The sequence below is a fragment of the Mustela lutreola genome, chromosome 4 (genome assembly GCF_030435805.1).
Source record: "Mustela lutreola isolate mMusLut2 chromosome 4, mMusLut2.pri, whole genome shotgun sequence".
Classification (NCBI taxonomy): Eukaryota; Metazoa; Chordata; class Mammalia; order Carnivora; family Mustelidae; genus Mustela; species Mustela lutreola.
Window position 1 is genome coordinate 165,130,978 of NC_081293.1, and position 22,995 is coordinate 165,153,972.

The 22,995-nt window shown below is 39.5% G+C and overlaps 1 protein-coding gene across 3 annotated transcripts in view; it reads right to left on the minus strand.

The window, feature by feature from the left end:
* Positions 1-22,995, minus strand: part of DOCK4 (dedicator of cytokinesis 4) — a 455,246-nt gene that overhangs the window by 167,790 nt on the left and 264,461 nt on the right. For all 3 annotated transcript variants that reach the window (XM_059171596.1, XM_059171597.1, XM_059171595.1), the window contains exons 12-13: positions 20,704-20,792; positions 3,984-4,109 (exon numbers count right to left, since the gene is read on the minus strand). In XM_059171596.1, the coding sequence (XP_059027579.1) occupies positions 3,984-4,109; positions 20,704-20,792 (215 nt within the window). The remainder of the gene's footprint in view (positions 1-3,983; positions 4,110-20,703; positions 20,793-22,995) is intronic.

The window sequence follows — 22,995 nt, forward strand, 5'->3', positions numbered from 1 at the left end:
GATCACATGTAACTGGGTATCAAAGCAGACCACAGAAAGGAAACATTTACGGATGGGCTGAGAACCAAACTTTGGCGTTCTCACATAGAGTGGACTTCTGTGAAATCTATTCATGTCTTCTCTGTTTTTTTTTTTTTTTTTTTTTCCTGTCATTCTCATTTTTGTTTTGCTTTATTTTAGAAGGGTATTGAGATGGTGAACTTTGGGGGGACATAAATTTTTAATTTTTGCTTGTACATTAAACAAACGATAGCGAATACTACAACAGCACCCACGGTAGGCCTGACAGAACAGTGTTGCGTCAAGACGGGAGAAGGGATGGGCTGAGGCTCCCTGATGTCCATCACACTCTAGGATGAGGCATGGATTTCTGGTAAGGCCAGCTGAGGTAAGTCCTACACCCTTGAGTAATGGCCTGTGACTTCAACATTTTAGAGGCAGCAGACCCTTCCTCATTCTGATTTGGGGTTGGAACCCCAACCTCAGCGATAACATGGAAGATTCTAAGCCTCCACCTCTCTCAGATCACTGTGGTATTCATTGGTTGAAAGACCATGATGCCCTCCCCTAGCATGATTGTGGGGTTTAGGTCTCAGCCAAGTGGTTACACATATATGATATGGAGGCCCAGTGACTTGGACGGAGGAATAGTGAGGTTTGGTTAGATTTAGGATTTTTTTTTTAAGATTTTATTTATTTGACACAGAGAGAGAAATCACAGGTAAGCAGAGAGGCAAGCAGAGAGGCAGGCAGAGAGATGGGGGGAAGCAGGCTTCCCACCAAGCAGAAAGCCTGATGGGGGGCTTGATCCCAGGACCCTGAAATCATGACCTGAGCAGAAGGCAGAGGCCTAACCCACTGAGCCACCCAGGCACTCCTTAGGATGTATTTTTAAGGAAGATCCTATCATACTGGCTCCCACCTGCTTCCCCCAAAAGAAGCCTTATCTCAGATGCTGCTGTGTATCTGTTGATATGAATGTCTCTGTCAGAGACTGATAAAGAATAATAATATACTTAAAAGAAAATCTCAACCCCTCCCTCCTCTAACACTCCACAACTTTTACTTAATTCCTTTCAGGGTTAGGAGCTTCACAGGCCTCCTACGAAAGACTGAATGTACCAGAAGGATTTAATTAAGGGTTCCTTAACAAAGAGTGAGTTTAACCAGCTGGTACAGGGGAACAAGCCTCCAAGGGAACACGGCACAAATGGGGAAGATGAAGTAGGGAAACAATGATTAAAGCAAGGACCATTTCGCCTAGAAAGAACAATAAACTCAGAATAAGAATGGATCTTCGGGGGCGGGGCAAGGGGTGGGCTCAGCCTGATCTCCCATGACATTCCAGACACATCAGCCAGCTTTGCTCCAGAATGTCTAGTGGATGGAAACTCAGTGCTTCCCGATATTCAGTACAGTCTGTTAAAACATTTAGAGGCAGGCTGTCCAATACTGTGACCGCTGCCACATGTGGCGACTAAGTACATGAAATGTGACTTGGCTGAAAAGAGACGGGCAAGACTTCGCAGCCTTCAAGGATGGAGGTTAAAGAAGAGAGTGTACCATAACTCATTAAGAATATTTTTACATGAATTATTTATTGAAATGGTAATATTCTGAATGTAGTGGGTCAAATAAAATACATTATTAAAATTAATCTCTACTCTTTCTCACTCTTGAAAGTGTCTACTAGAGAAGTTACAATTACATTTGTGGCTCTAATTATAGCTCTACTGGAGAGAAGGGATTGAAATATTTTTGCTGCTCTCCCTGTCAAGGGCTCAGAGAGCAAAGGATGGAACTTCCGGCAGAGCTGCGTGGTTTGTGGGGAGCAGTGTTAGAGCTTCAAAGGAAGTAACTTGTCCTCTTTGAAAATTAGACACCCTAAGAAACAAAGTGCTGGAAGACCGACCCATAACAACGGGGAAGGGTCATGATGGCTGGAAAGTGCATGGCCAGATCACCGCCTCATACTAGATGAGAGCTCAAGACACATGCCCCTCCAGCAGCCAGACCAAGGGCAGAGTTTCAGTTTCTGTGTTTTTCTCATTCCAGAAAGAGTCTGGCACCGATGACATGCTATGATCCTCAACAGGAGTTTTGTGTACGCTCCTGTCAGTGTCAAGACCACAGATAAGTCCTTCTGCAGAGACTCGGTAGCTACGTTGATGAGCCTGCACCGTTGGTCCAAGCACAGGCCTCCCCTGTCCCGACCCCTCTCAGAACACGAATCAACTGTGAAGGATGAGTCTAGAAAGGGAAAGGAAAATTTTAAAAAAACATGCCAGCAAACGGTCAGTGCAACCCTGGCCTCGAAAGTATGCCTTCTCACGGAAGAATTCTGCACAAGTCTGCATTATGGCCACCAGTGAGAACCAACTGACAAGTCAACATTCTGAAATAAAGGGAGACGGAACAATGAGTGCTTGTTTGCCAGTGCAAAAAAATTCCACTGAGTTTTAAAGTTGCTGTCGGCTATTTATGTAAACACATGAGCCTTTCCCTTCTTCCTCTAATTTGGAAGATGAAGAAGCCACGGAAGGAAAAGAAGAGAAAAAGAAGCAAGTACTTTAAAATAATCTCTTGGCATCCCGGGCACGGCAGACTGGGGTCCAGGAGACTGATTGCCTGAGCAGGGAGAACCTCGCCACTCCACGGTGGTGCAGCAGAGGGATAGACGCAAGCCTTCTTCCACTCAAAGTTCATTTCCATCATTAAAGCCAGACAAAAGGGACATGAGCACAGCACATCCCAGACCATTATTCAGCTGGTGAAGTGTCATGTTGCTTTGTGTTTTTCCACTTGTCAATGATACTGCCCAGAGACCAAGCTGAGGAATTCTTCCAGCAGCTGTCTGCATTCTGTTTGAAAATATGTTTTTTATATTAGATTTGCCCATCAATTTGCTTCCTGGTGGCATGAAATTTTTTTATTTTTTTGTTACAAAGGAAATACCAGTTATTTATAGCAACTGAAGGAAATAATGATGGGGTGTGAGAGCAACTGAGTAACAGACCACCAAGTAAACAGTTCTATAAACAGTCATTTTCAACAACAGTAGCATGAGATGCTCAGACACAGCCGGTCCCTAAGCCAGGTCAGGTCATCTCGGGAAATTTCCAGGCTCTTGCTGAGCCTTCCCTGCATGAACAGATTTGCATGAAGAGATCACGAGATGCTGCAACAGGGCAATGTTGGTCATTTCTGCGTCACATGAGGTCTTCATGCGCAGCGGCCTCACCATCCCTCTCACAGCTGTGCTGGGAGCCTTGTCCAATGCAACTTCCCACGCTTGCTTCCACGTACGAGATTTAACCAGAGATTTACCTGATCTAGTTTCTAAAAATATTGTTAACAATTTCAGAGTATTTCATCTGGTCTACGTTTCTCTTGGTTGTAGAGGGTGGGAGGTGGGGCACGGAGAAATGTTACCACTTGGCATTTACTTGAACAGCGTGACTCTCATTAAACGCTTAAAATTAGATGCTTTTTTTGAGTCCTTTCAGATTGTTAGGAGAGATCTGAATAGATCTCAAGCGGAAGTAGGAAAGGTGTAGAAATACATATGTATTTGCATATGGCTGCTTATTTACATATACACAACTTAGAAAAATCCTCCAAGAAGGGCGAAATGCTGCACAACAATTATTCTTATCAAAACCTGTAAGGATTTCCCCTAAGTGACTTCACTAACATTCTCCACCCAAGGGTAAAATATTTTCTGGTTCCTACCTCAGTTTTCCTTCTTCTTAAGGGTCATAAAGAATGTAGCATGGCCCTCTAAGTTATCCACCCCAAAATAATCAAAATGTAAAGATTTTGTTTTTTAAGAAATCTTTGCTTATTTATTATCATATACCTCATTTCCTTCTTTAGCACGATCCATTGGAACTCTTCAAATCTGACTATCTGAAAATTTCTTAAGTGTCAAACACAGACATAATAAGCATATGTCAACCTTTGGTCCATCTCAAGTCACTTACCAGGCATGATGATATTAGAGAAACCCAACTTCCTCGTTATAGATACTCCGTGAGAAAATACTGATGAGTATTCTCTTCTGATTTGTTCAATGTCTCCATGTAATAGCTGTAGGGAAACTGCTAAACCTAAAATAAATGAGAGATACCAGAGTAAAAAATAGAAGGACAGAAATAGCATGAATGGAAATCTGAACTTGCTTCAACAAGCCCATAACTATAATAGCATTGTTTCAAATGAAAGGTTACTATGCAGACAAAATTTTTAAAAATCTATAGGAATAATTTCTAGAAAACATTTTTCCTACTTGACTCTCTGAGTTTTCTTGTGTTTTAGGAGGTTCATAGCAACTGGAAAAAACTTGAGCAGAACACCAAGAAGAGGAAGTTTCGTTGCAGCATCTACACCCTCTTCTCCAGCAACCCCCGCCAGAAGGAAATGTCCTTGCACGAACACGCGTGCCAGCAACTGTCAGTGGCTACCTGGCCCTTGAAGACACTGATCTCAAAAGTGGAGTTCTCATTTCCTTTAACTCTATAAAACCTATGAATACTTACTAAACACCATAAAAGTAGACACAACGATAAAGTCATGTAATAATTCAAGGATTTTAGGGATATTCATAGAGAATTTCTTAAAACATAAGGTACAGGAATGCCTGGCTGGGCTAAGTGTCCATTCTTGGTTTTGGCTTAGGTTGTGATCTCAGGATCATGACACTGAGCCCTGCAAAGGGCTCCGCGCTCGGCAACGAGTCTGCGTGGGATTTTCTCGCTCTGTCTCTGCCCTTCCTCCTGCTCATGCACACACTCTCCGCCTCTCAAAAAACAAACAAACAAATAAGTCTTAAAAAACTTAAGTAACAAAGGTAGTTATAACAAAACCAAGATTATATTAATATTATGTGCATTAGAAATTCCTAATGGCATTATTTTCTGAGAGGAATTTAGCAGGATACAGGCCACTTTGACAAATAAAAGGGTATTTAGTTAGTAAAGTAGTAAAATTATCTTTTTTTAAACCCCAATTATAGTGACATCCTTAGAGTGGGATATATAAAAGATGAATGATAAATTTTTCTTATTTTCCCCAAATCTCAGGCAAAAGAAGTACAGAAAGGAAATTAATGTCATCTTTGTGAATATATTTGTGTATTTCTGAGAGGCTACTTCTGTTTTTTAATTCCCTCTTGCTTTTCTTCTGTTATTTTAAACAAGAAAGAACAAAAAGAAAGTCCGTTACTTACATTAGTGATAGAAAATGAAGCCGATCAAAGCAGACTTATTTTTAAAACTTCCAGTCATCACTAAACTGAACTCAATTTTTTTCTTATCTATTTTATTATTTGTTTTTAATGAAAATTTTTAGGTAGTTACCATACAGTGCAATGTTGGTTTCTAGAGTAGAATTCAGTGGTACATTGCTTACATCCAGCACCCAGTGCTCATCACAAGTGCCCTCCTTAATCCCTATCACCCATCTAGACCCTCCCCCCACCCCCAATCAACCCTCAGTTTGTTCTCTATGATTAAAAGTCTCTTATGGCTTGTTTCCCTCTCTCCTTTTTTCTCTTCCCCCTTCCCATATGTTCATCTGTTTTCCTCCTTGAGCGTCACACATGAATGAGATCACGGTATTTGTCTTTGACTGATGGACTTCACTTAGTGTAATACATCAAGCTCCATCCATGTCTTTGCAAATGGCAAGATTTCATTCTCTTTGATGACTGAGGAATATTCATTGTATATCAATATACTACACCTTCTTTATCCATTTGTCAGTTAATGGACATTTGGGGTCTTACCATAGTTCGGGTATTACTGATGATATTGCTGTAAACATCAGGGTGCACGCATCCCTTTGAATCCATATTTCTGTATTTTTTGAGTAAACAGCTAGTATGAACTCAATTTTAAAATGTATTTGGATGGTGGACTCAAGAGGATAATAAATCTGTGTGCCAAAGATTCTCTATATCATTACTTACCACGTGCAAGCTATCATTCCCCATTCATAATTTATAGTACTTCAATACTATCTCAAACATGAACCATAAGAATGACAACAATCATGCTGGCATAAAAAAGAAATGCAAAGTGTATCCAGCACACATCTACATTAGGATCTTCCCTTCGTTCTCCCTCAACAGAGTGAACAAATAACAACAAAAGCAGTGTCTTGTTAGTTAGTTCGCTCGGTTTTCAATAAAGTGGTTAAAACATCAGGAAAATTTGTTTAAAAAAAAAAAAAAAAGCATTAGGTCAGAGAGAAGATGGAGCCTTTCCTGGGGATCAAATCTGACCTAGATGGGGCATACCCAAGCGTCAAAGATTAAAGAAGTGAAGGAAAGGACAGGACTGCATCATTATGTCCTCATACTTTTCAGTGTGTGGGTCCAGGAGAATGTGTAAAAGAGTTATTATCAGAATTAGGTTAAATTTGGCAGGTACTCAGGAATGTTAATTAAATGTTCATTCCGTTTTTACCTACCTTTCCTTTATCCCTCTCCCTGCCCCCACTCCATTTGAGTTGGGTGACTGAAGGTAACACAATGGAGGAGCCCCTGCCCACCAGTGCCCACAAGGAATGAAAGAGGGGAGTATAAGTGGTCTGGATGGTTTGACAGTGAAACAGTCGGTGCAGCTTTGGGATATTTTAATGTGGTGCTATTGGTTCCTTTTAAAATACAGAGGCAGGATGATGAAGACAAACTAACATGTGTTATAATCCATCTGTCCTAGCAGCTATTTCTTCCTGACTCACGCTCTCCCACTACCCCCACCTCATTACTGGTGTTTCTGTTCTCTACCCACTTCTGTCCTTTTGCCTTCAAAACACTCACCCACACCATCACCATCACCATTAACATCATCAGGAGCTGATATTTGTAGACTAGCAGTGTGTGCCAGACATGGTACATAAGAACAGCCCCTCCTCTTGGGAAGAACACTGCTCAAATCTGGAATACCAGAAACGATGCTTTCAAATACAGAATCAGATGGATTTAACAAAATTCCTGAGGTCCTGTAATTTTTTTGCAAGTGAAGATCAATTCACTAGGACTTCTCATCAAAGGATCTGATCTAAGACACCATCAACATTTTGTGGCATATGTAAAGGAAGAAAAGAACTGACTAGTAATGAAAAGCAAAGACATTATGCTATTCGGAGTAGGGGCTGGAAGACTAGTAAAGTGACTAGAATTCTGGTTTTGCCCTATGGGAGCCAGAATTCATTTAACCATCAGTGACTTTTTTTTTTTTTTTTAATGTAAGCTGAAACCTAACAGAAGATAAAACAATGAAAAAAGAAAAGCATTCAGTCAAAGACAGTGCTTAAGAAAATTCATGATAGGGGCACCTAGGTGGCTCAGTGGGTTAAGGCCTCTGCCTTCGGCTCAGGTCATGATCTTGGGGTCCTGGGATCGAGCCCCCGCATCAGGCCCTCTGCTCAGCGGGGAGCCAGCCCCTCCCTCTCTCTGCCTGCTGTTCTGCCTACTTGTGATCTCTCCCTCTCTCTGTCAAATAAATAAATAAAATCTTTAAAAAAGAAAATTCAAGATAGAAAAATAATATGTGTTAGAGAAGGATATATGTAAACATGAAAAGAGAACTACATCAATGTATTTTAAACAGTAAGTGCCACAGAGATTGGAGAATGCAAAAGGATAAGAGAGGACCCAATTAGGGGAAAACAGGGAAGAGCCAGCTTGTAGATGAATGAAGGAAAGGAGGAAATGACAGAGGGATATCAGACAAAACACTATTGGGCTGGGGGACATGTATTTAAGAGTTAAACCTGTCCTAAAATTTGGTTAGAAGGTTTGGCAGTTTTCATTCTGGAGCTTTAGAAGATACAGATTAAAACTCTAGGTGTAATGATTTCCTTTGTCTTGCTGAGTGACACCAGTTTGGAGGAAAGAGGAAGGTTCCGCCATTTTGAGGTGCTTCGATTTCTTCAAACCAAAAGCTCACAGATTGTCAAGAACTGGAAAGGCCGATTGAACTGAGGGCTTCACCACAATTTACTTGGCTCTTCCTAAATCATCATTTTTTTCCCCATAAAAATAAATAAATAAATAAAGAGAAAAAAATATCCCACAACACTCAACATGCAACGTTCAAGAATGGGTATACGTTCAATAAAACAAAAAACATGATTAAGGGTGATCCACAGGCACTAACTCACAAAAATCCATAGCAATACCACTTATTTTTCCATCAAGGAAACTCCAGATTCTATTTTTATTGTGTCCCTTAATGACAAAAACCAACAGGTTGGATAAAGGTGTCAGCAGAAGAATAAGAAATAATGCATTAAGATGAGGAAACTACTCATCACTACAAAGGAGAGACTCATCAAATACTCACCCTTTCCAATTATCTGAGGATTACCCTATCCTTTCAGGAATGGTCATTCATGACACAGGGTGTGTTCACAGAGCAGTATATTTGTTTCTATTCTTTTCCTTTTCAGCTGACTTCTCTGTTCTCACCTTATACCTGCTATCTCTGGGGCTAGGACTTCTAACTAAAATTTTATGTGTTGTACGCCTGAAACTAATATAATATGGTATCAACTACACTCAAATAACAAGTTTTTAATTACATTTAAAAAATAAAATTTTATTTGTACACTAGCTTAGTACTGCTACAATTTAAACTGCCCATTTTGGGCATACCAGTAACTTTCAGCTTGAGAGGAGGGTGGAAGGTGGGATATAAGGATATATGTGGTAGGGTTCCTACTCAAAGGACACGATAATCTCATACTGAACATAAGACACACACATATAAATAAAATGTAAAGCAAAATGGGTTACGAGTATGATATGACTATTAAAATAAGGAAACAAAAAAAATAAAATAAGGAAACATTACTGACTGAGGGAATTTGAAAGTTCAGGGAAGATTTTTTGGAAAAACAAATAGGAATATAAGCTGAAGAATCAGCTTCTATTTCACAAAATGTATCAATAATGTTTTATAGTTACTTTTTCCCAGTCCTTAATCTAAGTACCAAAATTGAAACCGCTAAGGGAGAACTGTTCCTCTTATTAAAAGGAGCAATCATTAAACTGAACATTTTTATCTGCCTAGATGTTTAAGAGCCAATTACAATGATTTGATATCTAATTTTGAACAAAGGCATAGACATTAATTAATCTAGGGTGTGTCACAAAATAATGTATTTTTCACGATAAAGCTCCCCTTACAGAGCAGTAGTAGAGGAAAGAAAGGCTTCGTATCTGTTAAATCAAACATGGTTGATTATTTGGTAGCTCCAATTTCACAGGAATTGAAGTTAACTCACTCCATAAGATGACTCCTTTTAAATTCATGAAATTCTGCACTTTTATATAAAAAATGCCAAGCACAGCATGATTTATAAGTAGCATGCAAAATTAATTTTAGACTAGATCAGCCATTTTACCACCAGTGAACCAAATAACATGTAGCTGTGACTGTACAGCAATGCAAAAATTAAAAAATGACACACATATTTGATAAATACATGTTGTGATTAAGTGTGTAAGAAGTATAACATACAGCTTCATGACTCTGTCAAATATTAACTTCTCTGTACTCTGGTTTCCGTATCTGTAAAAATCAAGATAATAATGATACCAACTCCATAAAACACTTTGGGTGGTATCTAGCACAAAGGGGGTGTTCAACAGTGTTGGCTGCTATTACTACAACTACCACTGCCCCTACCATTATATAAGATCATTGTTTCTGTTCTTATTCCTCCCTACCATGAATATCAACAAATTACCTTCCATCAGAAAAATGCTCAGCATTCTCTAAGTGCCATACGCAAAGACGATTTTCCTTTCAATAGGCATGTCCACTTACCACTAGATTAAGCCAAGTGCTACAAATCTCCTGGATATTGGAATGATGAAGGTCTATGGAGGCTTTGGGGACAAATCTGTCTTTCATGAGCAATATTCAATTACCAGAGATTTGACAAAGACATAAGTGATAAATATAAGTAGTCAATGTGCACCGACCTGTGAAGACAGGGAAATTCCTAATAGTGCAGGGGAAGCCAGAAAAATAAGCAGCCATAATTAATGAAGGCCATAATTAATTATTCTTATTCTAAATGCAAAAGAAGTCATTGGAGAATTTTAAATAAAGGAAACATGATCCAATTTACATTTTAAGAAAGTTTTCTTAGTGTTATCTGGCCAAAATGGGCTGGAAAGATAAAGAGTGGAACTGATGAGCACAATTAAAGTATACTAGAGATATGAAGGCAGGAAATAATGGAGGCCATGCGGATATGGTTAAAACAGAGATGGAAAAAGGTGGTAAAAAAAAACCTACATATTGGCATACAAGAAGTCATATCTTCATAGTATATTAGATGTGGGGGTATGAGGGAAAACAAGGAATCATGGAAGACTCCCGAGCGTCTGACCTGAGATACTGTAGAAAATGTCACTGTGTATGGAGTTGGGAAGATAAGAGAAGAAACAGCCATCTATACTGTCTTTTATAAAAGAATAATTGACCTTTGATTGTATTATTTTTATTTATTTGTTAGATGGGAAGAGAGAGAGAGAGAGCACAAGTAAGGGGAGTGACAGGCAGAGGGAGAAGCAGAGAGCCTGATGCCGGACTTAATCCCAGGATCCTGGGATTATGACAGGAGCTGAAAGCAGATGCTTAACCTACTGAGCCACCCAGGTATCCCTAATGGTGTTATTTTTCATGAGGATTTGGATTATGTTCTGCGTCGCTTGCCTTCAGCCTGAAGAACTTTATATTTCTTATAAAGCAGATTTGTTAGCAAAAAACTCTTTGTTTTCAGTCTGGTCTTTATTTTGCTTAGAATTTTGAAAGATAGTTTTGCTGGATATAAGATTCTTGATTGACACTTCAATGGGTTGTTGTTGTTTTATATTGCTTGTTTTTTAAACATTCAAATCTTTGAAAATGTCATCACTGCCTTCTGACTGCTACTGTATTTATGAGAAGTCAGTAGTTATTTCCTGGGATTCCCCTGTGTACAATGAGTAATTTTTCTCTTGCTGCTTTCAAAAATTCTTTGTCTTTCTGCATTATTACTATGATGTGTTTGAGTATGGATCTCTTCCTGTTTACCATACTTGAAGTCACTGCTACTTGGATATACAGATTAATGATTTTTATCGAATTTGGGAAGTTTTCTGCCAGTATGTCTCCAAATACTTTTCCTACTCCTCTCTCTCCTCTCCTTCTGGTACTCCCATTTTGTATATATTGGTATACTTGATGGTATATTTTTTCTGAGGCTCTGTTTGCTTTTTTTCACTCTTTTTTTTAAAGATTTTATTTATTTATTTGAGAGAAAGAGAGAGACCATTAGAGCGGGGAGGGTCAGAGGGAGAAGCAGAGGGAGGGAGCCCAATGCAGGACTCAATTCCAGGACTCCAGGATCATGACCTGAGCTGCAGGCAGTTGCTTAACCAACTGAGCCACTCAGGCACCTTTCATTCTTTAAAAAACAAACAAACAACAACAACAAAAAACCCCAAACAAACAAAAAAAAACAAAACCCGAAACAAACCAAAAAACCCTTTTCCCAAGTCTCCACTTTCAGGAATTCAAATTTCTCCCTACTCTGTTTCAAATAAAGTCATTTCCTTTCAGGAGGATTTCTGAAATTTTTCTCTTTATGAACTGCCTCTCCCCCCAGCCAAATCTTTGATCCATTGCTCCAGAGTTGAAGATGGGTACAGTGGTCCATTCTTTAGAGTGACACCTCTGCCTCATGGATAAGGGCCTACACTGGGGCAGTAATCTCTGGTGTTCTCAAGTTGCTGCTCTCTGTGTGGTACCTTCATCCAATGAGCAAGCTGGGGCCCAGGCAACTGATGCCACAGTATTCTTGGCCTGCTGCTTCTCAGGCAGAGCCATTGTCCCAGAAGTGGGGGTTGGGCAGAAGAAGGGAGACCCCCTACTTCACAGCCACTTCTGCCAGAAATTTAGCCTCTGCAATTCAGAGCTAAGGGAGATGAAAAATGCTGGGTGCCTTTACCTCTCAAATCAGAAATGGTATCCCCTGAGAGTTCAGGGAAGAAGGAGTCCCATCTTCTTAGTCACATGTGCCTGGAGAAGAACATCCATCATATGGAGAAAGGTCAGGTGGGAATGAGCAAGTGGGTTGTGGCACTAGTGTCTCCAACTCACTCTCCTTTTATCAAGATTTAGTCTGACTCTTGAATAAGTATCTCTTTATATGCTATATATGCTTGGAAAAACATTCAAATCTTATTTAAATATATGATCTTTACCAGTTACAGCTGGTTCAGCTTAGATTGCATCTATGTAGCCCCTGAAGCTGCTCCTCTGCAGTAAAACTCTAAAAACATTATTTTCTTAAAGATTTACTTATTCTAGAGAAAGAGAGAGAGAGCAAGTGGGGGAGAGACAGAGGGGCAGAATCCTCAAGCAAACACCCTGCTGAGTGCAGAGCCTGACCATGAGATCATGACCTAAGCCAAAACCAAGAGTTGGACACTTAACTGAGTCACCAAGGCACCCCTAAAAACACTATTTCTTGACAGTATTTGCATACATTGTGTTTGGGAGGTAGGAGCTATGGGGGTGGGGCAGGTAGGAACAATTGTTAGGACTTCTAAACTTGAAGTACATAATCACTAACATCATGAGGTAGCAGCAAAACCTGAAAAAGATGGTTTTACTAGATTCTTTCATAAAATCATCTTCAGTAAAACCTGCTTATTTCTAAAACATTTCGGACCTCATTATTATCAGAGAAAGAATATTTACTTCTATTTCTTCCTATGTGCTTGATTTTACAAAATCAATCAACAGAGTTTTACTTTGGGTACTAGAATATTATATGTGGAGTCTATAAGGTAAGATAATTGACTTTTATTTTATTTTTATTATTATTATTATTTTTTTTTTTTTTTCCTGAGAGAGAGAGAGAGAGAGCACACGCACAAGTGGGGTAGGGGCAGAGGGAAAGAGAATCTTAAGCAAGCTTCATGTCCAGCATCATGCTTGACACGGTGTTCGATCTCATGACCCTGAGATAATGACCTGAGCCAAAATCAAGAGTCAGACATTCAACCAACTGAGACACCCAGGCATTGTAAGATAACTGACTTTTAAAATAAATACAGTAAAACTTTCATCTAATGTAGGTCCAACTCAAGGCCAGAGAGAACTTTTAGGAGTAGATCCTGGCTGCATCAAGTAGTAAAACCTTGGTGGGATTAAAGGAGGTATTTACAGAGAGGTCAGAGACAGGATCTCACAGTCTCTGGGGTGGAGGAAAGAAAGGAAGCCATATGTCTAGCAGGAGCGTTGTCAAGTGAAATAGCACTCTTGGAAAATGACTGAATGAAGCAAAAGTCAGAAGCACAAGGAAGATGCTAGAGTGTCAAAATAAGCCAGATTAGATAAAGAAATAAAATGAGAGCTGTGACAGCAGCACCAAAAGCCTACTAAATGGTGAATTACATGATCGAGGGGCCTAGTTGCTTAAACGCTCTGTTCAGCAGGACCAGATTACTAAAGGACAAGTGTCCTTTAACAACTGTCATCTTGAAATTCTAGACCCTATATTATTAATGTTGCCAATGCTCAAATTTGTGGATGTATCTCATCTTTCAGATATACTTTCAAAGCCAACTTGCAGTAAAAAAAAAAAAGAGAGAGAGAGAAGAAAAAGATAAAGTAAAAGAAAATAAATTTTCTTTCATAATAGTCACACCTCTATTTCTGACTTTCACACCATATTATTCAGTTTTTGAATGTGCCTATTGCTGAATGTTTCCTAAATCAACTTAACTCATAGAGGATGTGATTTTGGCACCACTGAGGATAATCAAACAGTCTGACTCTAGGCTCACCTTCTGATGATCATTTTCATGAGATCTCGGATTAGATAACCCTATCAATTGGGATGCCTATGGTCTATCATGCAAAAGGTATAAATATGTGCAAATACTCATGTAATTATAATTGCTAGTCCACAGATTGGCATTTCAAAGTTTTGGGAAGACTTTCATGCTTTCTTTAAAGAAGTGGTTAGCCCATGGCTAAGAGTTACAGCAAAAATAAGACCGAAGGAATACATAATAAGCTATGGAACATCAAACTAAAAGAAAGAAGAGACATCTGAAACTGTTTACTTTCAGTGAGTCGTAACCAAAAAAGAAATTTACTGACCAGAAATGAGGGATGGAGGTTTGCACTGGCAGGCAGTGCAAACTGTAACTGTAGGAGTGGATGAAACCATTCAGAGGAAATTCACATTTCCTCCTTAACAGAGGAGAATCTTAACCTTAAAATGTTCTTATGATTCTGGGTAACACTTCAGTGGTATACATAAGGATTCCATCAAGTTTAAAAAGGTGTTTGTTTTTTTACTGGTATATAATAATAATCATTATCATTAACTTGTAATTTTTTCAAAACACAAAGCACATAGTGAGCCACTGGCTGAAAACAATTTTTTAAAAATGCACAGAGAACATACTATAGGAGTATAACTTAACATCTAATTGTTTTATTCAAATACTTGCTTTTATAACTTGCAAATTTTTTCTACATAGCAAATCCTCCAATCACTATTGCTAGTGATTATATCTAGATTAGCAAAGTATAAGTAATTTGAAGAATAAAATCAAGCTCTAATCACTACTTCCATTAGTTTATAATTTTTTTTATACTGCATGAAGCTTTAAAAATACCTTAAAGCATAATTTAATACCATATTTTGAACTCTTTTTTGTTTACTGTCATTAAAAGAGAATGGTTTAGATTAAAGGAAACTGAAAAGATATTACAAATGCATGTCATACAGTCTGGGTTTCTTTTGTCATAAAGGATGTCGAGAAAACTGTCAAAATATGAGTAAGATCTATAGATACGAGAGTTACATCATGTTAATTTCCTGATTGTAATCATTGTGCTTTGGTTATGTTGCCATGTCCTGGAGTAGGCAGAGGGAAAGAGGAATCATGAGTGCAAAATGTTCTCAAACAGTTCAGGGGGAAAATGTATGTGTTGTTTGTGTGATACATATATTTATATTTGTATATGTGTGTGTGTATTATATGTATGCTGTATACACACACACACACACACACACACACATCTATAAACATTAGAAGCACTGAAGCAAACTTAAGAATTATACCAATTCAGGGGCGCCTGGGTAGCTCAGTGGGTTAAAGCCTCTGCCTTCGGCTCAGGTCATGATCCCAGGATCCTGGGATCGAGCCCCACATCGGGCTCTCTGCTCAGGAGGGAGCCTGCTCCCTGCCCTCCCACCTCTCTGCCTACTTGGGATCTCTATCAAATAAATAAATAAAATCTTTAAAAAAAAAAAAAGAAGAATTATACCAATCCAGTAATGCTATAAATGATTATAGAGAGAGACAGAGCACGATCAAATACGGAGACACGGATAAAGCAAATGTAGTAAAATGTTAACCTTTGAAAAATTAGGAATTCTTTGTACTACTCATGCAAATTTTCTGGAAGGAAATTTAGTTGAAAATAAAAAACCTTGAAAGAATAAAAAAGAGAGCATGGTTTAATAGTTTGGGAATTTCAACAGTGCGCAAAAAGTTCACATCCCACCTTTCTAGCCAACAGGTGGTGCCAATAAGTACCAATTTTCTTTTAATAATATTAGAAAGTAAAGTTTCTAAATGCAATGTTCAAAAATCAGGAGCACTGATACAATCGTCAAGAATTCTAGTAGTTCAATAATACTGAATTAAATGACCGCATTGCCCTGTAAGGGTAGGATATTCAACCCCAAAATGCAATCTAACTATCACAAACCTCCTTTCACCTCCACCAAAGAAGGAACACTGCTCCCTTCCTGCACAGAGTTAAGCAGTTCTCCCTGCATCTATGGGCTCCTCATCTAGGTAATTCCTTTGAATTTTCTGTGGGGGGTTAAAATGTATAGTTGGTAGGAATGCAACTGTGTACACTCATCTTGCGAAGGTTAAAAAGAAAGGAGAAAAAAAAAAAAAGATTGCAGAAATTGACCTGACTAGTCAATATGATTTCTTCTAGCTGTGAACTACATGTGCAAACTGCAGGAAATAGGATTTCATAAATACACAGATAATATGAAAGATTTTGAAGTTTCTTTCAGGACATACTGAACCAGAGCCAAGGATTTTTACACAGTTTACTTCAAGTCACAGAACTGAATTTGCTTCAGTAAATCACACTGGCTCAGTCTCAGTGCACATTCCTAGCATTCAATTGCTAATGTCTATTGGAGGTGACATTTATAATAACCATTTGCTCAACAAACCTAAGCCAGGCTCATGTCATGAATATTTTTAGAATTTCAAATTCTTACAATATAACTTTTAGGATTTAAAATTCCCACAGAGCACAACTTTGGAAATTTCAAATTACTCAACCTAACTAAATCTAACCAAAGAGATACGTTCATTCAATTATTATTTTTTTCATCTTTAAAAGTTAAAGGGATCACTTGCCATCTTCTCCCAGTTTCTAAACTCAAAGGTAGAGGTTAATGTACCTTTGCAATGTAAGTTTTAGGTTCGAGGGGGATAAAAACCTAGTTAGCTAGACAAACAGTCAAGATTATAACTACAAGAGATAGAGGACATCAATGAAGCATAAAGGGCCTGGAAATTAGCTGGTAGAATTTGTACCCAAAACTAATTCAAAGTTACTCTTTTTTTTTTTCCTCTTTTTTTAGTACCAGTGACCAAGGAATAGTGGGAGGAAAGCAGGAAAAAAACAATACTTGGTTGAATGCACTCAATTCTCTTGAAAACATCTGACTGCACTGCTTTCATTTAGTCAACAATCCCCTGGTTCAAGGAGAAAACAATGGAAGCCAACATATCTAATAGTTTGAACATTAGGCACCCCAATTTCCATCTTCAATTCTGTGTACCCTTGCTACTTTCACTATTTTGTTTTTAAGGATTTTAAGTAACCTCTATAATCCAAAGTGGGACTCGAACTCATGTTCGCAAGATCAAGAGTTGCACTTCCCCCGCTGTTTTTAAGTAAGGCATTTGAGGGCCTCTCTCCCAATAGCGATGCCAAATAGCTCCTGACTGTCTCTCTTCTTTCTTATAATTGTCTTTCTACAAGGAGAATAGATCAAGGTGACACAGAACAATGGTCCACCAACACTGACAGGTGGAAACGTCACTGGAAAAACCAGAGTGGAAGGCAGAGAGATGCTGGCAGTGGGCAACTGGCTGGGGCTCAGAAGGAAAAGGAGGAGAATGGAGAGGGGTGGTCAGAAGAACAGGAAACCAGGGCTCCCCAGAAGAAGCCAAGTATGGAGAACCTACAGCTGGCTGCCTAGTAATCAAAGTAGCACAGCAGGCGACAAAATGGGAGAATGGATTCTGCCAAAGGTGAAATCCTTTATGCAGGGCTGTGAGTACAATGGCTCCTTCCACACCAAAGATGCAGCAAGTGGTCTGTCGTTTCAGTACGATGGTTGTAAACAGACAAGGGAGCACTCGGAATAAGGTGGTTTAGATGTCACTGACTGGTAGTCTCACTCAGGATTCCACCCAGGATAAGCGGTCCATAGGTCAATGAAACTGGCAAAGCACATGGAATGTGGGGAGCATGTCCACAAGCACACACCTGGAACTTCCCCAGGAAATAGAAGGTGCCGCCCGTCCTTCCTGGAAGATTACATTAATCTACATAATTACAAGACAACAATTAAATTGAAAAGTCCTAGGAAGAGGTATTAGCAATCAAATCAGCAGAGACAAGACGGAAGACACGAAGTAGGAAGGCCTGGTGCAAGGATCTAACCTATCAATAATCCACCTATGTCATTCTCAAAGTCTTCATTACGGAGATCAAATCAGGACCCACGGCAAAAATGAAACTGCCTTAAGAAAAAGGTAGAATATTCCAGATGATGGCTCCAAAGAGAGTAAACAGTAATAGCTAACAATGAACAGATACTTAAACGTATCAAGTGTTGTGCTACACGCTTTGCATAGTCTTTCTCCCCAGTAACCCCCAGAAGACGGTATTACTATCGTCCCAGGAAAACTATGATTCAAACCTAGGACATCCGATTTCCACAGGCAAAGCTGGAACCTTGACCTCATAAGATATAGAATCTGGATTCTATATACCTCTCTCTGGAGGTGTACACATCAAAGCCCATCACTGAGACCTTTACCATGATTAAAGAGGCAACTGGGAATCACATCAGAGTCTAGACAATGATATATTCAAATAATCCAAGAACAGAGGAATTTCGTTCCACATGAGGCATAGTAGAAAGAGGAAAGGCTTTGGAGTCCATAGGAGTTGGGGGCAAAAAAATCTATTGGAGCAGGCCAACACATGCTGTCAAGACCGCATCTGTGATGATAAGGAGAGAAGGTAATGCACGAGAAAAAAATCTCAAGGTCAGGGTTAGTTTTACATGTGTTTATTCACATAGGTGGTAACTGCAGGCAAATTAGGAGTAGTGGGACTCCTGGGGAGAGGCATGAAAAGAACTGAAACAAAACCTTTATTTTTTTTCTTAAGGATTTACTTATATATTTGACAGAGAGAGAGAGAGAGAGAGAGAGAGAGCACACATGTGTGAGCAAGCATGTCGGTGCGGGCTGGCAGGAAAGGGAGGGACAGAATCTCAAGCAGACTCTGTGCTGAGCAAGGAGCCCAATGTGGGGTTCAATCTCATGACCCTGAGATGGTGACTTGAGACAAAATCAAGAGGTGGATGCTTAACTGACTGAGCCACCTCAGCAACCCTGAACAAAACCTTTAAATCAAGTCCAGGACAGCACTATCTAAGAGAAATACAATTGGAGCTACCAATGAAATTAAAAATGTTCTAGTAGCCATGCTAAAAAAGTAAAAAGAAACTTGATTCTAGTAATATATTTTATTTAACCATTATCTCCATAATGATGTCTTTCAACATGTGATCAATATAAAAATTATTAATGGGATATTTTACATTTTCTTTAAAGCACCAAGTTTTCACAATCCAGTATATATTTTATAATGACAGCACACCTCGATCCCAGGGCTGTAAGCCTTCTATCTAGTGCTCAATAGCCACATGGCTAGTGCCCAATGAACTGGACAGCACAGGGTTAGAGGGTAATTAATGATAAAAAACAGTCCATGGTATCACGAAACCCTGAAAGGCTTAGAACGAACCAGGATTTAGCTAGAAGTCTACTGAAGAATATGGGAAAATTAGTGTTAAAAACGTGGTATCTCTGCCATCTTACTGAGGGTACATTTAAATTATATCTTTTGGTCCATACACTAGTGCTATTTTAATTCCACAGAAAAAGGGAAGACAAGTCTACATCCCAGCTTCTAAACTATCTTATCACTTCTGGGGAGCCTGGGTGGCTCATGGGTTAAGTGTCTGCCATCAGCTCAGGTCATGATCATACGGTCCTGGGGTCGAGTCCTACACTGGGCTCTCTGCTCAGTGGGGAGCCTGCTTCTCCCTCCGCCTGCCACTCCCCTTGCTTGTGTTCTCTCTCTCTCTCAAATACATACATAAGATCTTAAAAAAAAATAAAGTGTCTTGTATCTTCATGTTGTGTTCTACTACCACCATCTTTTCCTGATGCTTTAGGGATTTTGCCCTCAACTGCTCAAAGTCTCTTGTTTATTCAGTGGTAGCTGGAGGACTTGGAGAGGAGTAGATAGAACCAAAGCTCCCTCCCCAACTCTTGGGAAAGGGAGGAGAAACTGACCTCATCCCTCATTACAACCTGAATGCTGCCACATGTGTGACTTGTAGATGCTTAGGGCTCTCACTGGACCAAAAAAGTTTTTGTCTGCAGTTACTTCTTCTTTGTGGGCCAGTTTGGCCTAGTAAGATGGGCAGGGTCTGAAAAGAAGGTGGTTTGAGTTTCGATTCTTATTCTAAATTACCAGGCAGGCTGGACTAGAACATAAACATCTACACTCAAGTTACTTTAAAAATGAGTCTTAAAAAAAAACCCAATGCATTCAGTTATCAAATACATTACTTAATTTGAAGTGTTTTTTTTTTTTTTTTTTTTTTTAATGACAATGAAACCACAAAGCTACCTAGTTTATTTTGCTTCAATATGGGCTGGAAGAGGCGATGGGGAGCAAAGAAGAGTCACCCAGTTTGGTCCTCTGACCAAACTCAAAGACAAATACATAGCACGTATCATACATAACTTATAATGCTATATACTTCAGTTCCCTTAACAAGTGTGCCTTCATTTTTCTGTAGGTGACACTGCAGTCAACATGGTTCATCTTCCTAGCCAATTTCAACACAGGAACCTGCATGTTTGTTCCCAGCACTGCTCCCAGCTGTAGACAGGGAAGCAGGTTTCTCTTAGACCTCACTGGTCAATTTCCATCCATCAGACCTACTCCACACAACACTCAGGAACCCAGGCATATTTGTCATTTGGGTTTTAATGACTGGTAACAACTTAGAGGCCCCATGACTTGGCATTATTGAACAAATTCAGTTACTCTGCCTTGTTTCAAACCGGAACAGAAGACATTTTTTAAACAGAGTTACAGCTACAAGCCTTCATAGGACAGGGAGACGCACCAGATTGTTCGCTGCACATTTTTAAAGTTATGAAGCAAATGCAGAGAAAAACAAAGGGCAGTTCATTTGCTTCTTACACAGATACCTAAAACAAAAGGCCTGAAATGAAAAGTGGAGGGACACACTCACCTGCATTGGAGCCCGTCAAATTGTAACGTGCATTCAGTTTCTTGATGATGTTCTCATGGATTTGGTACCACTCACTCTCTGTGTTACACCTAGAAAAAATTAACACTCTGTTAAGCTTTGATAATGGATCAGATCAAACAATGACCTTACTAGCACACCTGCTCTTTCTGGAATAACCACCGTATGGTACCTCCTTATATCTCCTTGGGAATGTCCCTAAACTGGTCGGTTTTGGCATAACTGCCCTGTGATGAGCAGGACGCCCATGTCTGGTAAATGCATGACCAGCTACCTCGTGCCAGAAAGAGTTGTGATGAGCTCACAATTTATGAAGTCCTCCTTACCTCAAAATCTCAGAGGATGATGCACACAATGAAAGGCAGTGCAGACCAAAAGTCCTACTCCCTGGATTTGAACCCTATTAACTGAGTTACATCCTTTGGATAAGTTATTTATGCTCCCTGTGCCTTGGTTTCTTCACCTGTGAAAAGGGGGATAATATACTACAATTAAATAAGCGTGGGCCTAGGATAATGCCAGGCATATACTCCATGCTCCATGAATGTAAGTTCTCATTCATGGGTTTCTACCTACTGTAAATAAAGTGTCAGGAACATGATCGAGTTTGGTTAGCATCAGGACATAGCAAAACAAGCAAAATGTAACTGAGGTTAACACAACTTGCAAGGGGGTCATTCAAATTGTCCCTTGCATTAAAGAGTAATCAAAGTTCCCCAGCTTTTCCTCTTCTGGGCAAAAGGGCATCTTTCTATCTTCTTACTCTCACAGCCATCTTTACCTTGTTCTTTCAGCTCTTGTCACTTGCTAGCTCATGCCATCTTTGTTAAACATGCTATAGTTCACCTAGTTAACTTTTAAGGTCCTTGAGGAATGGATCTAGGACCTGTTGATATGTATCCCCTTTGGGACTTTGAACATTATGGGTGCTTAAAAAGCACACAATGGATTAATGAATGGATGGATGTCCCCTTATTTGGCAATTCCTGATGGCTCCTAAATATTGAGGCTGGTCATCCTTCCTTACTGCGTGACTGTCCCGGTTGGGGGTGGGGGAAAGCCTCCCTCATTTGAGTATGTTTGTAAATCACAACTAACTTTTATCAACCACATATTCTCCCTCCCAAGGGTCCTGAATATGAAGATTCTATATACTATTGGTCAAAACGCTCCACAGTAGATTCCTTTTCCTTGTGATCTCATCTGTAGCTGACAGTTCACAATTTGACTACATATTTATTTCATCACCATATGCTTTTCCAGGATGAACACGATGAAGGTCATTTTTGGGCCACTTAACAATAGGGTACCAGACGGTGCACTGAATCTTAGAAAGCAAGGAAATTAAGATGAAATGAAACCATCCCACCTGTTCAGCTGCAGGACAACAAATTGCCATTTAGTATATTCTGCCTCTAATTTTCTTATTTCAGCTCAGTGGGGAAGGAAGAGATGGCCTGCTTCCTATTAGTGAAGCGACTCCAGAATTCATTCTTTTAACCTACAGAACTCCATGCAAAATCAAGCTCAAGTATGTGACTGAAATAGCTTCCGGGCTCACATGAGGTATTTGTTACTGCTCCATATTTGAGACCCAGATGGGTTAGGGATTCGGTCACACTAACAAACAGAAATTTCTTCCAAATTGTTTCTAACAGGCACTTCCTTAAAATGTTCTACTAAAATCACACTTTAGTCTTAACCCACAGTGACTGGATCAGCTGGCATGCTTCCTGAAACAGATTCATAATTTGCTGAACTGGCATTTTTAAGGGGATCTCTTCTCCAGCAAGAATCATCTAAAACCTTATTTGATGCTTATAAAAAAACAGACAATAACAAGCATAAAGAGCACCACAATTTATTGTTATGTGAGGGAGCGTCTCCCATAGGCAGAGCTGGATTTCATGGGTCTTCTTCAGCAGGCTGCATAATGAGGGGGAGGATGTGACCATCGGTCCTGTTTTCCCAAAGGCAAGATAGAGTGCTTGCTACACATGCCTGAGACTGTTTATAAGGAATTCTAGTTTTCTTAAAAAGCAAGGCTACACAATAGCATCATTATCACATTACTGGATGGTGGTAGTTTTCTTAAAAAGCAAGGCCACACAATAGCATCATTATCACACTACTGGATGGTGGTGAACACCCAAAAGCTTAGGACCTTTGACATCTCAAATTCTGGAGTCAGTCCTGACTTCAAATCTGGTTCCTGTTCTTATGAACCCGGTGACTTGGGGCATCATCTAGCCTCTCTGTCCCTTTACGTGGAAA